This window comes from Mesocricetus auratus, unplaced genomic scaffold (assembly GCF_017639785.1).
Source record: "Mesocricetus auratus isolate SY011 unplaced genomic scaffold, BCM_Maur_2.0 Super-Scaffold_100020, whole genome shotgun sequence".
Classification (NCBI taxonomy): domain Eukaryota; kingdom Metazoa; phylum Chordata; class Mammalia; order Rodentia; family Cricetidae; genus Mesocricetus; species Mesocricetus auratus.
In genome coordinates, this window is record NW_024429201.1 from 12326222 (window position 1) to 12344675 (window position 18454).

Sequence of the window (18454 nt, forward strand, 5' to 3'; positions counted from 1 at the left end):
TTTTCACATATTGTTTTATGAACATACTTCTAATAATTATAACAGATTTTTGCAGTGTTCCCATTGTATTCCATGTAGAAATACCTTTGCATTTATTTGCATGTTTTATTTTCCTAATTTCATTTTATAAAAACCCCTAGAAAACAGAAAATTAGAGCTAATAAGGATCCTAAGAATTGAATATTGGAATATTAAATAGGTATATTAGGAAATATCTGTTAAAATGGTAATTGTAGTCATAATCAGTAATTTCTTTTAGCTTTCTTCAAACAATTCTTTCTTAGTTCATAAAATATAAGTCTTGTTTTTATAATAGACTTTGAGTACTGATTCAGGTATATCTGTGATTAACAACATTTTGAGCTTCAATCTATATTTATACTTCTTTTGGTTGTTTTAAGATAAGGTTTCTCTGTGTAACACCTCTGGTTTTCTTGGAAGTCATTCTGTAGACCAGGCTATTCTCGAACTCGGCGTATTTATACTTCCTAAATTTACCAATACATAACTCTTACCTGTATGGAGTAAGACACACTTTTTGACCTTATCATTCAAGGTTATTTATAGTTCCATTAGACTAGAACTTTTTCCTGCCCTTGCTATTTTGTACCGTCTTCAGTTTGCATTGAAAAATCTAGCAATGGCGTATGAATTGTTTTTTAGCATGCTGTTTAATGTTCTTCCCAGTAAAGAAGTATTTCTTATCCCTTCCCACTTTTTAATTTAATGATACCAGCTAATTTATTAATATATTATTAAAAAAGTAAACCAAGCTCAGTGTCCTATAATTAGCTTACATTTTCCCCACATATGTCAGTTGTCCATATTCAGCATTTGAAGTAAATGGGAAAGTTGACAAAACCTGATGTGGTTATAAGCTTATGAAATAACAAAATGAAGAAAATATTTTGAGCTTTTGACCTTTCTTACCCTCTCAACAATGGACTGTTTTCAAGTTGATTGTTAAATGACAAGTTCATTGTGTACAAAGACCCAACTCAGTGCTTGAACCAAGAACAAGGTCCACTGCACTCCCCAAATCCAAACTCAGACCCAGAAAAGCTCAGGGTCACAGTTTGTTTGTCTGATACTAATGTGATCAATTGTTGCTTTCTGGATCCTAGAAAAACTCTGATAATTTGAGAAAGTGCTCAGCAACCTGATGAGATACGCCAAAATCTGCAGTGTCTGCAGCTGGCACAGGCCAATGGGGAGGGTCCCTGTTTTTTATTACACTATTGGGTATGGTGTCACCCACTGTATACGTTAGTTCCCATGCAACGTTTGTGTCACCCACTATATTCACCTGACTTCTTGCCGACCAGCTGCTTCCCTTCAACATCTTGACAAATTATTGGAAGGAAAACACTTCCACGGTCAGCAGAATGGCGAAGTTTGTATAATCCCAGAGCACAGATTTTAACACTGTAAGGATAGACATGGCCCCAAAATGTGTTGATTATAATGGTTCCTATTTTTCTTGATAAAAAATGCTTGATTTAAAATTCATGGTCCAAAGCCACAGTTCTCTTTTTCACCAACCTAATATTTCAGTTTTGGAAACTAAAGATTTGTTTAAACTCCTGCTGTACTTTATTAATGGAATATACTTGTATTACTTCGGTTATTTGTTTAACTTAGATATTTGTGACACACTTTTTTATTTTCCTTTTAAGGTTTACTGCTAGACCACTAGTGGAAACAATATTTGAAAGGGGAATGGCTACGTGCTTTGCTTATGGGCAGACTGGAAGTGGAAAAACGCATGTAAGTGACTGTTAAAGTTGTATCCTGCTGTGGTGCTACAGTCTCCCTCTTACAGCTTAATTATAAGGCCTAAATTCTTCTGGGTGTGAGTGTCCATGTAGAGGCCATAGTACAGCATCGGCTGTCACTCTTCTGGTGTCATCACTTTGTGTTCTTGAGACAGCTTCTCACTGGCCTGGAGCTACCATGTAAGCTAGACTGGCTGTCCAGGAAACTCCAAGCATCTGTTTGTCTCCACCTTCACAATTCTAGGTTATAATTATGTACTGTGACGCTTGCATTATTTTACATGGGTTCCTGGAGATGGAACTCGGGTCCTCTTATTTATATGGCAAGCACTTTATGAATTGAGTTAGCACCGTAAACCTGTTTTGTTTTGTTTTGTTTTGTTTTTCGAGACAGGGTTTCTCTGTATTGTTTTGGAGGCTGTCCTGGAACTCACTCTGTAGACCAGGCTGTCCTCGAACTCACAGAGATCCTCCTGCCTCTGCCTCCTGAGTGCTGGGATTAAAGGCGTGTTCCACCAACGCCCGGCTTAAGACATAAATTTTTATAATTTATTTCTGAATAAACTCTATTATTCTTTATTTTCTTTCCAAATGTAGACTATGGGTGGTGACTTTTCAGGAAAGAATCAGGATTGTTCTAAGGGAATTTATGCATTAGCAGGTAAGTGTCCTTTGTGTGCATAGTTTATAATCTTGAATATTATTCATGTGTGTTTGAATAAGACTTTTTATTGTCCAGCAATACACAAGGTGTATTAGATCAACTGTACATTTTCAGATTAGTTGAAAAGAAATGCGAGGTCATGGTCTGTCATGGTAGCACCACCTTGTAGTCCTAGTACTTATGAGGCAGAGACAAGGCCAACCTTGGTTATCTGAGATCCATTCTCAATTTTGAAAAAAGTCATAAGAAAAGTATAAAATTAAACTCTTGGTGACAAAAACAAAAAAAACCAAACAAACAAACAAAAAAAAAAAAACGATGGATTGGAGAGATGACTCAGAGGTTAAGAGCATTGACTGCTCTTCCAGAGGTCCTGAGTTCAATTCCCAGCAACCATGTAGTAACTCACAACCATCTATAATGAATCTGGTGCCCTCTTCTGGTGTGCAGAAATACATGCAGCAGAACATTGTATTTATAGCAAACTTTTTACAAAATCCTATATTTATTGGGTCACTGCAGTGTGGCAAAATATTAGATTACTATAAATTATGCAATGGCTAATTGTTACTGGATCATACCCCCACCCCCAGGGTCTGAGATAGAGGCTCCTGTATTCCAAGCTGACCACAGTCTTGCTGTATAGCTTAATATTAACTGATTCTTCTAAAAATAAAAGATTTGTTGCATTTTAACAAACTTCATGTGTGAAATTTTTGACAGCTCGAGATGTCTTTTTAATGCTGAAGAAGCCAAACTATAAGAAATTAGAACTTCAAGTATATGCAACATTTTTTGAAATTTATAGTGGAAAGGTATGTGAGATGTTTTGTTGTTGTTCCTTTTGTGTGGGGGGTGGTATGTGAGTGCATGTATATTGGTGCATGTGTGTAGGTGGGTGTCTGTGCATCTACACGTGTGTACATATAGGGGCCAGAAGTCAGCCTCGTGTTATTTCTCAGGAGTTATCTACCTTGTAGTTTTGAGACAGAGACTTTCACTGCTGGCCCATGAGTATAGACTAGCTTGCCATCATGCCCCAGGGTCCACTTCCTCAGTGTTGTGATTATTTGGGATCAAACTCAGGTCCCTGTACTTTCTTGGCAACACTTTACAACTGAGTTGTCTTCCTATTCCCAGACCGTGTTTTTAAAAATGTGGTAATATATGTCTGTTATACATTATAAATGTATAATTCAGTAGCATTCAATATATTTGCTTTGTTTATGACCTCCACTACAAGGTCTATGTGCTTGTAAATGTAATAGTTGATGTTGATGTCTTGAGACTTTTGAATGTCTTTTCAAGCTTTCAGTGTTGAGCATTGTTCTGAGAATAGTAGTTTTATGGATCTGATTTTTTTAAATCTAGTTTTCTAATTTGAGTATGGTTTTCTGTAGGTGTTTGACTTACTAAATAGGAAAACAAAATTAAGAGTACTTGAAGATGGAAAACAGCAGGTGCAAGTGGTAGGATTACAGGAACGAGAGGTCAGATGTGTGGAAGATGTACTGAAACTCATTGACATCGGCAACAGTTGCAGGTAAGTCCTATTCTGTTTCAGGTCCTGTGGGTGCAGCGTACCAGCACAGCGGAGATCTTGAGGGAAAATATTATGGTTAACATGTGTCACTATGTCCTTACTCACTACAGAACATCGGGTCAAACGTCTGCAAATGCACACTCATCTCGGAGTCATGCAGTGTTTCAGATCATTCTCAGAAGGAAGGGAAAGCTACATGGCAAGTTTTCTCTCATTGATTTGGCTGGGAATGAAAGAGGCGCTGATACATCAAGTGCAGATAGGCAAACCAGGCTTGAAGGTGCTGAAATTAATAAAAGCCTGTTGGCACTCAAGGTAAGTAAAATGTTAGCTATGAAAGGTCTTTTACTTTTAACTTTAATTTTGCTTACTCGATTGTAAAAAAAAAAAGAGGTTTACAAACTTTAATTGCCATATGTGAAGTTACATATTTTATTGTACACAGAATTTTTCCATGTACACATCCCCCCCGTTTTTTTTTTTTTTTTTTTTTTTTGTTTTTTCTTTTTTGTTTTACTAGACAGGGTTTCTCTGTATTGTTTTGGAGGCTGTCGGTCCAACCCGCCTCGAACTCAAAGAAATCTGCCTGCCTGTTGGGATTAAAGGCGTGCGCCACCACCGCCCGGCTTTCCCTTGTTTTTAAACAAATAAAGGAAATTATTTTACAGGCCCATTCTGAGGCTGCTTATTCAGATTCTAAAGTACCATAATCAGCCAAGCTTTCTTCAGGGGTCTCAGGCAACTGTGGAATTAAACTGAGAAATGTTGCTTTTTTTTTTTTTTTTTCTAATCTGTGATTCCAAATAGGATCCAAAGAGCCTCGTTCAGGCTCCTCCCTTGGTTGATGGAGAGTTCTTTCATCCTGCTGTTAAAGTTAACCCCTTAAAGTACTACAGTGACATTAAAGGGACAGGAGAGGGCAGAAATGATGTCTTAAAACAGAATTGTGTTCAAAAAACTAACAAAGAAATGTTAGGCCAAAATAACTTTAAAGGATTCTTACATTTTCCTTCCTAATTAGAAAATCAGGGGTTGGAAGGATTGTAATATAACAGCTGTAGCTTTGGGGATTCTATTTTACAATCTCAACTTCTTACAGCTTTCTTGTTGCCTGAACTTTAAAACACTAGTCATATTTTGGGGACTTTGTTGTTGTTTTAGAATAATTAAGGGTTTATTTTTGTTACTCAATTTCTTGAATTAATATTTATGACGTTCTATAAAAGTTTTCAGAGTTCATTAGTTCTCTTGGAAGTTAGCAAGTAAAAAAACTCTTCAAAATGTTGTTCAAAATGACTGTAATAAAACCTAATTGATAAGAAATGTTTTCTTAATTTTTAGGAGTGCATCAGAGCCTTAGGTAGAAATAAACCTCACACTCCTTTCCGAGCAAGTAAACTTACTCAGGTGTTGAGAGATTCATTCATAGGTGAAAATTCTCGTACTTGCATGGTAAGTTGGGGTTTTTGATTGTTTTGCTTTTGTTTTTATCCTGAAGGAGTAAATAGATAATATCTATGGAAATTGTAGGTGTTTTCTAATTATAATTAATTACCCTTTTATGAGAAATTATGCTATTTTAAAATGTGGTTCCTGCCAATTTGGTGGAAAATAATGTAGTGGAGCTATAATGCTTTTTAATTCTAATGTCTGAATACTTCACTGTGTTGCTTGTGTTAATGGCAAGCTAGGTGATCAACCAAAGATTTGTGTAGCTTTGTATACAATTTAAGTTTCTTCCCAAGTCTTCCGCTCTCTTTCTTATAAGACAGTTTGCCTTTTCCAGCTGCTAGGCTCTCCACTCCCAAACTGCCTTTCAGTTTCTTAACCAGGAATTCTAGTTTCTAGTGAGACTTCAGTGGTCCTGTGGGACATTAGTCAGACATCGTCTCTGACAGAACACTATTCCATTAGTAATAGTAAAAAATAGGTGGAGGGGCAGTCTGTGGTTCCTTTTTCTAAATGTTAGCCTTCATTTTGTCCTGGATTTTTATTGACTTTCTGGGACCTTCAGAAAATCTTTTCTGTTTTTAACTGGGTTTATGGTGATTATAAACATACTAGATAGGTAGATCATAGAGGTCAGATACCAGTACAAGCATTTTAAAGTAGATTGTAAGATTAGATCTTACTGAACTATTTGTCAGGGTTATTTTCTTGATCATTTATGATTTTATCTTTGCCCCTCCCCTTATAGATTGCCACAATATCTCCAGGAATGGCATCTTGTGAAAATACTCTTAATACGTTAAGATATGCAAATAGGTATGAAAACTATTCCTACCTTTTAAAATTTGAAATCTAACTTATTAGAGCAGTGTGTAGTGTGATTTGATGTATGCTGGGGGGAAACTTGCTTATACTTGTAGCACATGATGATACTGAGGCAGAAGGATCATAAGTTCTAAGCTATTGTGCCCTCCAAATGAGATACTATTATCACAGTAAACAAAAAATCTAATAGGACAAATTTACATTTGTTCTTTAAATTTTCAGTATAAAATTTTATATGTCCTTTAAGGGGACATTATTTAGAATTGTTTTTGTTAAATTGAAAAGTGTATAATTAGATAAGATTGACTGACATCTTTATTAAAATTTAAAATTGACTTTATCCTAAAAAATGATTGTGTTTTTCCATTTCAACAAGTTATGATTTGTTATATTCTACATTTCAATGATGAAAATCCTCGTATTATCAAGGGTAAAGTGGAAATTAGGGAGTTAATTTCTTAAATTATGATCTATGCTGGAATTATGCCTCAGATGCTCAATTAAATATACACGCATATACATATGCCATTTAGGTGATAACAGTTCTTTCTGGTACTGTGTGTAGATTATATGTTGTTATTCACATCAGTAATGTTTCCAACTTCAATAATAACTGGCTTGTTACATCTGGATAAAATACACTAAGAACTAAGAGTTTATTACCTTATATAGTTTCAGATGTCCTAGGAACTCTGAGTTAGGGTGCCGTGTTTTGTAGATCCCTACACACACACACACACACACACACACACACACACACACACACACACACACACACACACTTGTGTTGAATGATTGTTTGCATATTTTAAAAAATGTATTTTATTTGAGAATCTAATGCATTGTATACAGTGTTTTCATGAAACCCACTCACACACACTATTTCCCCTAACTCATCTGGGTTTACTCTCTTACCTTGAGGTTTTAAATGTCTTACCATATTACACTTAATGATTTTAACCTACACATTATTCTTTATAAAAACTTCTAGTGTGGAGATTGTCTTAATATTCTTCAAAAATATTTTTTTCTTGTTCCAATCAGAATGGAGACTTTACTTTTCTATCTTGTTAAGAATAAGAACTTTAGGCTGGAGAGATGACTCAGAGCACTAGCTGCTCTTCCAATTCAATTCCCAGCAACCACATGGTGGCTCATAGCCATCTATAATGAGATTTGGTGCCCTCTTCTGATGTGCAGACAGATCACTGTATACATAATAAATAAACAAATCTTATAGAAAGGAAGAAAGGAAGAAATCAGAACTTCGTCTATGTAGAAAAGTACCTAAAACCAAGCCAGGAGGGCTAAGTGGGTAAAGGCACTTGCCAGAGTTCCACCCCCCACATCCATGGTGGTAGAACAAAACCCATTCTGCAAAGTTATCCTCTGACTTCCACATGCACTGAGGTATGTATTTACAATACACACAATGATAATAAAAAATTTTTTTAAATTAAGTCCCTAAAAACAAGTAAGCATTTAATTCCTGTAATGTTTACTATCATTTAGAAATCTCTTCAGTAAAACAGAAGAGTGGGAAACAGCCTCCCTAAGAGGTCTGATGTGTTCCTTCCATTGGCAGGTTCTAAATTTTCACCTGATTGCTTTAAAATAATTTTCTTATTCTCCTTTTTAACTTTTTAAAAAGATTGTTTTCATACCTATAAATGTATCTTTGAGCATCATTAGGTAACTGTATTTTGAACATTCTTTTAATCCTTTGTATTGTGTTTATGGTTCACTTAAAAAGATTTTTAAATGATAGCAAACATTGCTAGGAAGCACTAGCCAATTAGCCTAGGGATATATGTAGCTCAGTGTCCATGTTTGCCAAGCAAGAAGTAGGTCCTGGGTTCTATTCTCATTTCCTGGGGGTGGAGGGTCTACACAAACACAAAATATGATAGCTACTTAAAAATGTAATAGAGCTTTAAATGGGTTTAACTATTAAAGTTTGAATTACAAGCTCTTAGCTACAGACATTAATATTACTGTCTTTTAATTATTTTTTTTCAGTATGTTGAGAGTTAATAATCATTTTAGGATGCTTTGTTTTCCCAAAGTTACTCATGGAGGGATTGGGAATAACTTTCTGTGGTGGATTCTTATTATAGAATCAAAAAACTGATTTAGTATTATGTCTAATAGAATTAAAGCAAACTCTTCCATGTTTTAAAACTTTAGGCAATAAAGATGCCTGCTAACATGAAACTAGTATATAGGTTGAGATCACAAGTTTTTCAGATTTTGACTATTTAGACCAAGAGTTTGAGGTAATGGTAGTATACTAACCAAACTGGCCTCCCAACTCATTATCTATCTAAGGCTGGCCTTAAATTCCTGATCTTTCTGTCTCTACCTCCCAGTCGCTGAATAGAGGTGTATACCACCATGCTTGGCTAGATATGGGTTTTTTTTATTAATATTGTCATACTAGAGATTGAACTAGGGCCTTGACCATTCTAGACAAGGGCTCTTAAGACAAAGTAGGCATGATACCTGCCTCACTACTTGATGGTAGCAAAGCCTTAATATGCTCTGGTCTCCTTATCCTTAGAATATGCTCTGGTCTCCTTATCCTTAGAATGATGAGATCAGCGGTCATACATGCCCTAAAGGACAGTTTTGAGAACTGAGCAAAGTAATCTTTGTAAAATGTATCGAAACTATATATTTTAGGAGTGTTTATACAAACTATTGCTATAGTTTGTAACAATGCATTTTGATGTTAAATGATTAAGATGACAAGTCCAATTCAGTCAGTTAATAAAATTGAGATATACTGTCAGGTGTGTGGCACCTGCCTACAAGCCTGGAATGTCAGAGGTGAATGTGAGGGATCAGGAGTTTAAGGTCATCGTTAGCTACACAGCAAGTACCCAGATACCCTGGGCTATCTTAGATCTTGTCTGAAAAGAAAGGTTTATGGAGAGGAAGTGGTTGTTCCAAGAAGTAAAGCTGTACTGGATGCTTGTGAAACAGAGTTTTCTGAAGCAGGAGATACGATCTTGGTAAAGGAAGAGGTTAGGGTGATTGAAAGAGAATAGTTACTGAAATATTTTAAAGTATCCCTTTAGGAAATGGACATGGTACCTCTGCACTTGGACAAGAGGGTTTGTAATAGGAAGAACTTTTGTGGGGGATACTAGTGGTGCTTCTCCATGACAAGATTCTGAAGCGTGGAAGAAACAGGCGTGGGAGGCACAATTTTAGATTTTCAGTTTGTGTAGTAAATAAACTTTCCATTGTGATTATCTTGAAGAATCAAGGGACAGGGGCCTGACTTAGTGACACGTGTTTATAGTTCTAGCATGAAGGAGGTTGAGGCAGGAGGATCTCCAGGTCAAGGTTAGCTGCTGTATATTCCCATGCCTTCCACAAAAGCGAGAAGATGGACAATCTGATATTAAACCTTCAACAGTGAATAGATTGCATGTGTGTGTGTGTGTGTGGGCGTGCGCACGCATGCGCGTGCGTGTGTGTATTCATTTGATCTTTATGAAATTAATAATATTTGACTGAGGTTTGGCTTGTGAAGGAAGACATTCATTTAGTTCCACCTAAGAAAAATAGAATTCAGATAGTATCTTAAGTGACATAGAAATGATTTGAACTCAGGTAAGCTTGTACTTAGTTACACCACATTCTTTCTGAATAACCTCAAATGAGATACTTTGTCAGTTTTCTCATCTGTGAAATAAAGATATAAGATTCTTACCAGGTATATATAATGCCTAGATGTTACTAATTCTAGTACTTGATAAATATTGCCTGTTATAAAATGTCATATAAGGCAAGATAAGAAAAGTTATAATTCAGTTATGTGTAACTGTTGTCATTAGCAAAAACATTTTAAAATGCATTTCTAAATGCTGTTTACAACCCACATTCATAATCAACATCTCCAACCACAAAAACTTGAGTGTCTTATTTTCTCCATCATATGGAGGAGGCTTTTACAGTTGATACAATTCTAGATGGGTAAGTTAACTTTAACTCATTACACATAGGACATGCCTTAAGGCATTAGAATTTTATTCTCATATCTGGTTTGAGAAGAACTGCAAAAATGGTTGAGGACTCGGGGCTGGGGAGATGGCTCCGGTGGCAGAGTGCTTGCTTGCTCGAGTATGAAAGCTTGACGTTGGACCAGCATGTATGTGAAAAGGCTGAGCATAGGAGCACATACCTGGCCTGTGATGGCAGGAGGAAAACTGGTCAGCTAGTCTAGCCAAATTGTTGAGCAACAGGCTTGGTTAAAAGATCTGGTTTCAGAAAATAAAATAGAAGTTAAGGAAGACATTGCACATCAGCTTTTGACATCCACATACACGTGTGTGTGTGTGTGTGTGTGTGTGTGTGTGTGTGTGTGTGTGTGTGTGTGTGTGACACACACAGACATGCACACACGATACTGATTCATTGATAAAAATGCCAGTATCCATTAAATCTGGTTGGTTTTAATGATTAGATTGAGTGGGTCATGTAGTTAAAGCAAGGAACCTTCAGATTCGGGCAGTGAGTAACGTTGCCTTGAAGTTTCTAGAAAGATTTGTGAGAAAAGGGAGAAGTAAACTAGAAAGGAAAGATTTAGGATTTTTGAGTTAGGGGATCAATAAAACATGTTAGGGAACCTATTTATGAAAACACTCGTAACAATGTTGATATTCTTTTCTAAGCAAAAGTTGAACTGCATTGCCATCATTACCAAGAGCTCTTTTAATTCTCACTGTTTTGGTACTGCAGAGTAAAGGAGTTTGGAATTAGTCCTTCAGACATTCCCTTCTCCCAGAGTAGTGGCAGTCGCCCTGATCTCTCTCCTTCTTACGATTATGACGACTTTTCTCCTTCGATTACCAGGTCTTGCTTCGTTTCTTTGACTAGCTTGTTTTGCATTGTGTTCTACATAGATGTTCATTTATTTCTTTTGTTCTAAGCCATTTTTCATTTTCACTTCATTTAGCAGGTGGTGGTTGTACTGCATGATCTGCATTTTATGTCCTTTATTTGCTTTAAAAGATGTATTTAGAACTCCATATTTCCCTTTGTTTTTAAAAAGATGATGTCACTTTTGTGTATTTATCTTTATTGTGTGATAAAAATTACTTGTCTGCAAGAAAACAACCATCTTTGTGATTCAAAAAATATATCTTTTTTTAAATGTATGAACTTAAGATGTGCAGCTTTTAAATGTGACAGAAGTTAAGATTTTTACAATCTTTAGGCATTAGACATAAAAATGAATGGCTGGTCATAGTACACAAGCCTTTAATCCTAGCACTTGAGAAGTAGAAACAAGCAGATCAATCTAATCTGCACATTGAGTTCCAGGCCATCCAGGATACATAGTGAGATCCTGTCTCAATAAGTAAGTAACATAAAATTATTTCTCATTTGGCTAGCTGAGCAGTATGACTGCTGAAAACTTCATAGGATATAAACTCCCCTGATGTCAGCAGTTGTTTCTTTATGGATCTTCTCTATCATAAAATGTAATTGTAATTATAGTTTATTTCTTTGAAATTAAATGTAATCCGTATACTTGCCTAAGTTTCCCTGATGGTGAGCAATAATTACACTTGAATAAGTATAAAGTTGTTTAAACTTGGATTAAGCAAATCCCAGCGTTCAGATAAATTTGATGTATAAAGTGACATCATCAATCTTACTATGTTAATTGAATTGCTTTTGTATCAAATAGGTTGGTGTTTTCTTGTGTCTCTGCATGAGTCTTTCATAATTTGAGATAACTTTTATATATTTATAGGGTGAAAGAATTGACTGTAGATCCAACTGCTACTGGTGATGTCCGTCCAATAATGCACCATCCACCAAGCCAGATTGATGACTTAGAGACACAGTGGGGTGTGGGGAGTTCCCCTCAGAGAGATGATCTAAAACTTCTTTGTGAACAAAATGTGAGTGACATAATATCATTGTTAATGGTCCAGCTTTAGTTTGTTTCATCCATAACAGAACTTGGTTGAACACTATAAAGCAGGGATCAGCATGCCCACCCTGTGGACTAATCGTGTATTCAGATAAATACAGCTTTACTGAAATATAGCCATGTTTTTCTGACTGCTTTCTTAACCATACTAGCAGTGATGGAATACATGGCTCATGAATCTAATTTTCTGGCTTAGTAGCCCTCTGATAGTAGCCTATTTATTTTTCAGATTGTATGCCTATATTAAAACTTTAGTGCTGTGCAGTGGTGGCAAATGCCTTCAATTCCAGCACTCAGGAGATTTTGTGAGTTTGAGGCCAGCCTGGTTTACAGAGCAAGTTTCAGGACAGTCTAGGCCATGCAGAGAAACACTCTCGAAAAACAAAACAAAACAAATTTTAGTGACTAAGTAGTTTAAGATTATTTGTAAGTACATACGTGACTAAAAACAAAAAACAAAAAATTGTCAACAGTTCTGGACAGTGGTGGTACATGCCTTTAATCCCAGTACTCAAGGCTGATCTGAGTTCTAGGCCAACCTGGTCTACAGGCACGTTCCAGAACATTCAGGCCTACACAGGGAAGCCCTATCTCAAAACAACCTGTCAACATAATTGTATGCATTAAGCAGATAAAGGAATTGTATTAAATCGCAGTGAGTCCCAGAAGCACCCCAAAACAAAAAAAGAAACAAAACCCCAATAAAAATGCCAGCATCCACTAAATCTGTTTTTTGTTTGTTTGTTTGTTTGTTTTGTTTTTCGAGACAGGGTTTTGGAGCCTGTCCTGGAACTCACTCGGTAGACCAGGCTGGTCTCGAACTCACAGTGACCGCCTTTCTCTGCCTCCTGAGTGCTGGGATTAAAGGCGTGCGCCACCAACGCCCGGCTTTTTTTTTTTTTTTAATATTTGAAATGTCTTTAAAACTTTTGTAAATTGCAAATTACAACTATTTAGTTATTTTTAAATATATATTTATAATGTAAGGATAGGAAAATATAAAGAAATGCATGTGATCTGGGCATGTAGCAGACAGGAGGATTAATGCAAATTTGAGGCCACAGTAAGTTCCAGGCTAGCAAATGGCTACTGTGTGATAGCTTGTCAAGAAAAAACAAGGTGGAGAGGTTGGGCAGATGACTCAGGGGTAAAGAGCTTGCTATTCAAGTGGGAGGAACATAGAAGACAAAAAAACTAGATCCTAGCTTCAGTCCATCCTCCCTAAGTTCTGAAAGATAATTGTTCCTATATTCTCAAAGCAAATCTTGAACTATGCCTAGATAATGACACCTCCCAGAGATACAGAAAACCAGAGTAAGATAAGGACCTACTATAGCACATCTTTGCATTTATTATATCTTACTAGACCAACACAGGCCACAGTTTTTTGTTGCTTTTTTTTTTTAAGATTTATTTTTATGTGTATGTGTGTTTGCTTACATGTATTTCTGTGCACCGTGTAAGAGCATTGCTGAAGGAGGCCAGAACAGGACACTGGAGTTACAGGTGGTTGTGGGCCAATCTGGGTGCTGGGAAACAAACCTTCCTTTGAAAGAGCAGCCAGTGCTCTTAACCATGGAGCCATCTCTAGTACCAAGCCAGGATTTTAAATAACATCAGTTTTTACAAACCCCATATTAGAGTATTGTTACATTAAATGATAGTGCGTGTGTACATATTCTTGCAATATTCTCAATGAAGGAGACTGAAAGGGAATAGAATTTAAAACACATCCCTGAGATAAAACTAATACAAGTAGATAGCTAATGAAGTATATTAGAATTACAAAATATATTTCTAGAGATAAACATGTTTGGAAGTAAACTGGGAATGCAGGAATTTGCATAGTTTCATATCCAAAGGAAAGAGGTTATTACACTCCTGAAGAGGAGGCAGATAGGGGAAAAAAGTGTTGTGTGTTCATGAGAGAGAATATGAGAAATTTTTACATGTCCTAATAAAAAACAGATGCATTTTTCCCATAGAAAAGGTAAAAAAATCTTTACTAACCAACTATTGTGTAAACTTTTAAGTATGATAGTTTACTGATAAAAGTCTAATTGTCTACTTAACTTTTTATACATTTAGAATTTTGAATGACATTTTGGGGTTTTTTTTTTTTTTATTTTTTGAGACAGGGTTTCTGGGAATCCCTGGCTATCCTAGAACTGGCTCTGTAGACCAGGCTGGCCCCAAAATTAGAAATTCGCCTGCCTCTGCCTCCTTATACTTGTTAAAACAGTGTATAAGTAGACTTTTAAATAGTTGTCTTTGTCCCTAAGCAATATTTTGGGAAAACAGTGAGTTAATAGAACTGCCTTAGGCAGGAGACTGTAAAAGTAAAACCAAGCCAGATAAGTTTTGAGTTGATGTAACAACCAAAACATGCATGCCTGTGATGTCATGTTTCTTTATTGTTGAAGTACAATTATGATTTATTATTTGCAATTTCTATAAAAAAGTATCTGGCTCCTTAGCCATGGTTGCATACACCTGTATTCTCAGCCATGAGAGCCTACAAGCAGCCTGGCTTCCATAGTATCAGGCAAGCTGTGACTACAGAGCAAGACTGTGCCTCCCCAAAAAAGAAAAAGTATACTCTCTGTGCAGTTGTTCCATGCATCATAGTCATGTATCTGTGAGGTAAATTGTTAATGAAGAGAAGCCAATACCAATTTGTCACACCTGAAATCAGCTTACATTAACTGAAAAGTTGGACTGTTCCAAAAGACAGTGCTTTTTAGAGTACGTCTGTACATAATATTATAAATTCCTAAGTGAAAATGACTTCTTGCATGTGAATTGGTTGCCTCACACCCCCCCAAGGTTTTTGTGTGTAGCTTTAGAGCCTGTCTAAGGGTGGCCTTGAACTCAAAGAGATTTGCCTGCCTCTACCTCCCTAGTGATGGAATTAAAGGTGTATGCCACCACCATGCAGCATGGTTGCCTTACTTAGACTTACATTAAAATGGCCCTCTACAAGGACTTTACCAAACTGCCTCCGAGGCTGGGCTTATAGTTCAGGGAAGAACACAACGTTTTTAAAAAGCACATGAGATCTTGTGTGGGTTCCCAAGGAGGGAAAGAAAATACAGGCAACTTCAGTGATACTTAAAAATACAAGCTTAGGTCATGTTTTAAAACTTTGTGTTTTAAGGAAGAAGAAGTTTCTCCACAACTATTTACTTTCCACGAAGCTGTCTCCCAGATGGTAGAAATGGAAGAACAGGTTGTAGAGGATCACAGAGCAGTGTTCCAGGTATGAAAGAAAAATTATGAGTTCTGGTAAACAGGCCTTACTTACATTAATCAAAGTTTCAAGGATTCTTTGATTAGGACACAATTCTTTTAAAATTACTTAGTTGTATATATGTGTACTTGTAGGACATGTACTAGCAAGTATTTCCCTTTAGTATTCTTTTTTCATTTGGTGAACAAGTCTGAGGATGTAGTTCAGTGGTCGAATGCTTGCCTAATATTCACAAAGCATGCCGGGGTTCAATCCTGGCCTTCCAAAAAAGTTTGTGAAAATGTTTGATTTCACTGTGAATAGAGGTGTCATGTCTACAGATATTTTTGAGAATATCAGCTTAAGTTGTTTGACTTAGAATTCACAGTTTGTAGGTCAGTCTGCTTTGGTAAGTATTTGTGAAGCATACAAGTCATTTTGTGTTGAATTTTTATTATTAGGAATCCATTCGCTGGATAGAAGATGAAAAGGCTCTCCTAGAGATGACTGAAGAAGTAGACTATGATGTGGACTCATATGCTACACAACTTGAAGCTATTCTTGAGCAGAAAATAGACATTTTAACTGAGCTACGAGGTAATTTATTTTTCATCACTGTGTTTGGTATGAAACTTGCATGAATCAAAATGTGTAGTAGTGAAAAGGTTTTGTATGATAAAGACTTATGAAGTGAAGATAACTTTAGACAACAAAACCAATATTTTCTTAAATGTTTCCCTTAAAACAAGAAAAATTGAAAACAGGCTCTGGGGATGGCTCAGTGGGTAAGTGCTTTTATTTTTTTTATAATGAACTAAGTTTGGATCCTCACAACCCATGTGAAGGTTACTGTAGTCACACACATCTGTAGTCTGTCTTCCTGTGGGAAGGTGGGAGGTAGAGGCAGAAAAACTCAGGAAGCTCTAGCTACTCTAGGCTAGCAGTGGCAAACAGAGACCTTCTCTTAATGTTATGGCTGCAAAGGAGAATTCCTGGCAAGAAGCTGTCTGCAGAGGCTGCTTGCTTAGCATTTCAGTGATGTGGAGAAGTTGAAATGTTGGAGATCCCAAGCCAAATGACAGTTTCTCTAAGCCCCAGTGAAGAGCCACTCTAGTCCACTTCTGTTTGCTCTAACACCCTGTGCCTAGAAGAGAAAGGGAGACCTAACATCCTGATGAACAGAGAAGACCTTTCACAGTGTATTAGCAAAAGCTTATTCTCCACTGATCAAAAGATTGTTACCAGATTATCAGATAGCTGAGACTGACACCTGAGGTTTCTCCATGACTGAAACCTACCTCTCAGATGTTTCCATCATTTCATTTTAAAAATGCCTTTCTTTGTTCAGTTACTATAAAACCTTCATCAAACATGGAATTTGGGGTTCCTAGGCCATTGCACTCCTATTTTGCTCCACAATATGCTATTTCCTACCTCCCTTGAAAAAGGCAAGGGTAGTGTTCCTCTGAGCACTACAGCATGCCTGTACACACATGAACATGCACATAGGCACACTTTAGAACTCAACAGTTTCTAGATCAGTCTGCTCTGGTATTTGTAAAGCATACAAGTCATTTTGTGTTTTTTTTTTTTTTTTTTTTGGTTTTACGAGACAGGGTTTTGTGTTGAATTTTTATTATTACACAAAGATTCATAAAAATTACCATTTTTCTATTGTCTATAGCCACATTTCATACATTGGCTTTTTGCCTATTCTGTGTACTTTTATTTTTTAGTTGTGAGCCTAGCCTTTAGCGGCAGAGCCATCTCTCCAGCCCTATTCTGTGTACTTTTAAAAATACCTCGTATGTATTGATTTTGCCCTGCTTCTTTGGGTGTTTTTATGTGTGCGGACATGTAAATCAGATTGAATTTATTATTTCTTGCCACAGATTTGCCGCTTGAATTTTTAAAGCAAGCCCTTCATGATTTGACGTCATGTGCAATAAGGTCATTCGTGACTTTTAAAAAGTTACCTTTGTTTTTAATGTTTTTCATATTCAAGCCTTGATTTGAAATTTTTGGGTCGTTTTTTTTCCTAATAATTCACAATTGGTCATGGCTCTGTATATGAGTATGCGCATGTATTGTCAGAGGTTGATGTCATGCCTCTTACTTGTTGAGAGAAGGTTATCACTGAAGCTGAACCTCACCAAGTTAAGCTAGACTGGCTGTGTCTCCCTTACCGAGTGTTGGGATTCTGGAGCCTGAACTCTGGTCCTTGTGCTTGTACTTTACTATCTTTGCAGACCCACAGTCATCATTAACATATTCACTGTAAGAGATGGAACCCAATGTATTCTAATTTTTTCCTTGGCAATTTGTAACATTCAATTTAAGTGACTCCTTTCCTTGCTTGTCTCAGACTCTGTATGTCAGACATATTTTGGGGGCAAGTTACTATAGAAGTAATATACTATAGATTTTTTTTTAACCATTTGGAGATAATTTTGGAATGCTAAAAGAAGTTTGAGAGCTTATTGTCTTATCAGGCATCAGCTCCAGCATCCTCTAGATGAGTTGTTGAAAAGATTCTCCCAAACCCACAATACTGTAGTTACCATATGATGATTTGGTTGTAAGAACCATTTCAAAATTTGAAATAGTTAAGTTTGTGGAAATTCTCATTCTTCATCTGAATGATATTTTGACTCTGTAAAACACTCCATCTACAAAATGTTTTAGTTCAAGTGGCACAATTAACATGTCTTTAATTTCAGAAAAGTTAATTTTGTAAAATATTGGGCCTACCATTTTTTCATATGCAGGTCACCACATAGTACTGTTTGTCGTGGTTTTGTGATGATGGTTGATCCCAGAGCCTCGTGTATACCACTGAGCTACATTCCATCCTAAAGTAGAATTACATAATTGTTGGCACTATTTAGAGCATGTGTAGGCCATTGTTTGTTGAAGGGTGTTGTCCTATGCAGGTAAAATATTTGCATATTTTTGCTTATAAGCATTTATCCACTAGCGAAAGCACCATACCAGTTGTGATAAAGCATCTCTAGAC

The 18454-nt window shown here is 36.4% G+C and overlaps 1 protein-coding gene and 1 non-coding gene across 8 annotated transcripts in view; one reads left to right on the forward strand and one right to left on the reverse strand.

Moving 5' to 3' along the window:
* The window catches only part of Kif2a (kinesin family member 2A), a 59552-nt gene that overhangs the window by 35025 nt on the left and 6073 nt on the right, over positions 1-18454 (forward strand). For 5 of the 7 annotated variants that reach the window (XM_013126143.3, XM_005065564.4, XM_040729113.1 and 2 more), the window contains exons 10-20: positions 1677-1767; positions 2373-2436; positions 3163-3254; positions 3840-3982; positions 4093-4297; positions 5324-5434; positions 6180-6247; positions 11006-11119; positions 12027-12177; positions 15367-15468; positions 15900-16035. In XM_013126143.3, coding sequence (XP_012981597.1) covers positions 1677-1767; positions 2373-2436; positions 3163-3254; positions 3840-3982; positions 4093-4297; positions 5324-5434; positions 6180-6247; positions 11006-11119; positions 12027-12177; positions 15367-15468; positions 15900-16035 — 1277 coding nt within the window. The remainder of the gene's footprint in view (positions 1-1676; positions 1768-2372; positions 2437-3162; positions 3255-3839; positions 3983-4092; positions 4298-5323; positions 5435-6179; positions 6248-11005; positions 11120-12026; positions 12178-15366; positions 15469-15899; positions 16036-18454) is intronic. The other 2 variants (XM_005065565.4, XM_005065566.4) reach the window with 1 other exon arrangement.
* LOC121133238 lies at positions 4772-4895 on the reverse strand. The gene has a single exon (XR_005870028.1). It is a non-coding gene; the product is annotated as a small nucleolar RNA SNORA26 (small nucleolar RNA).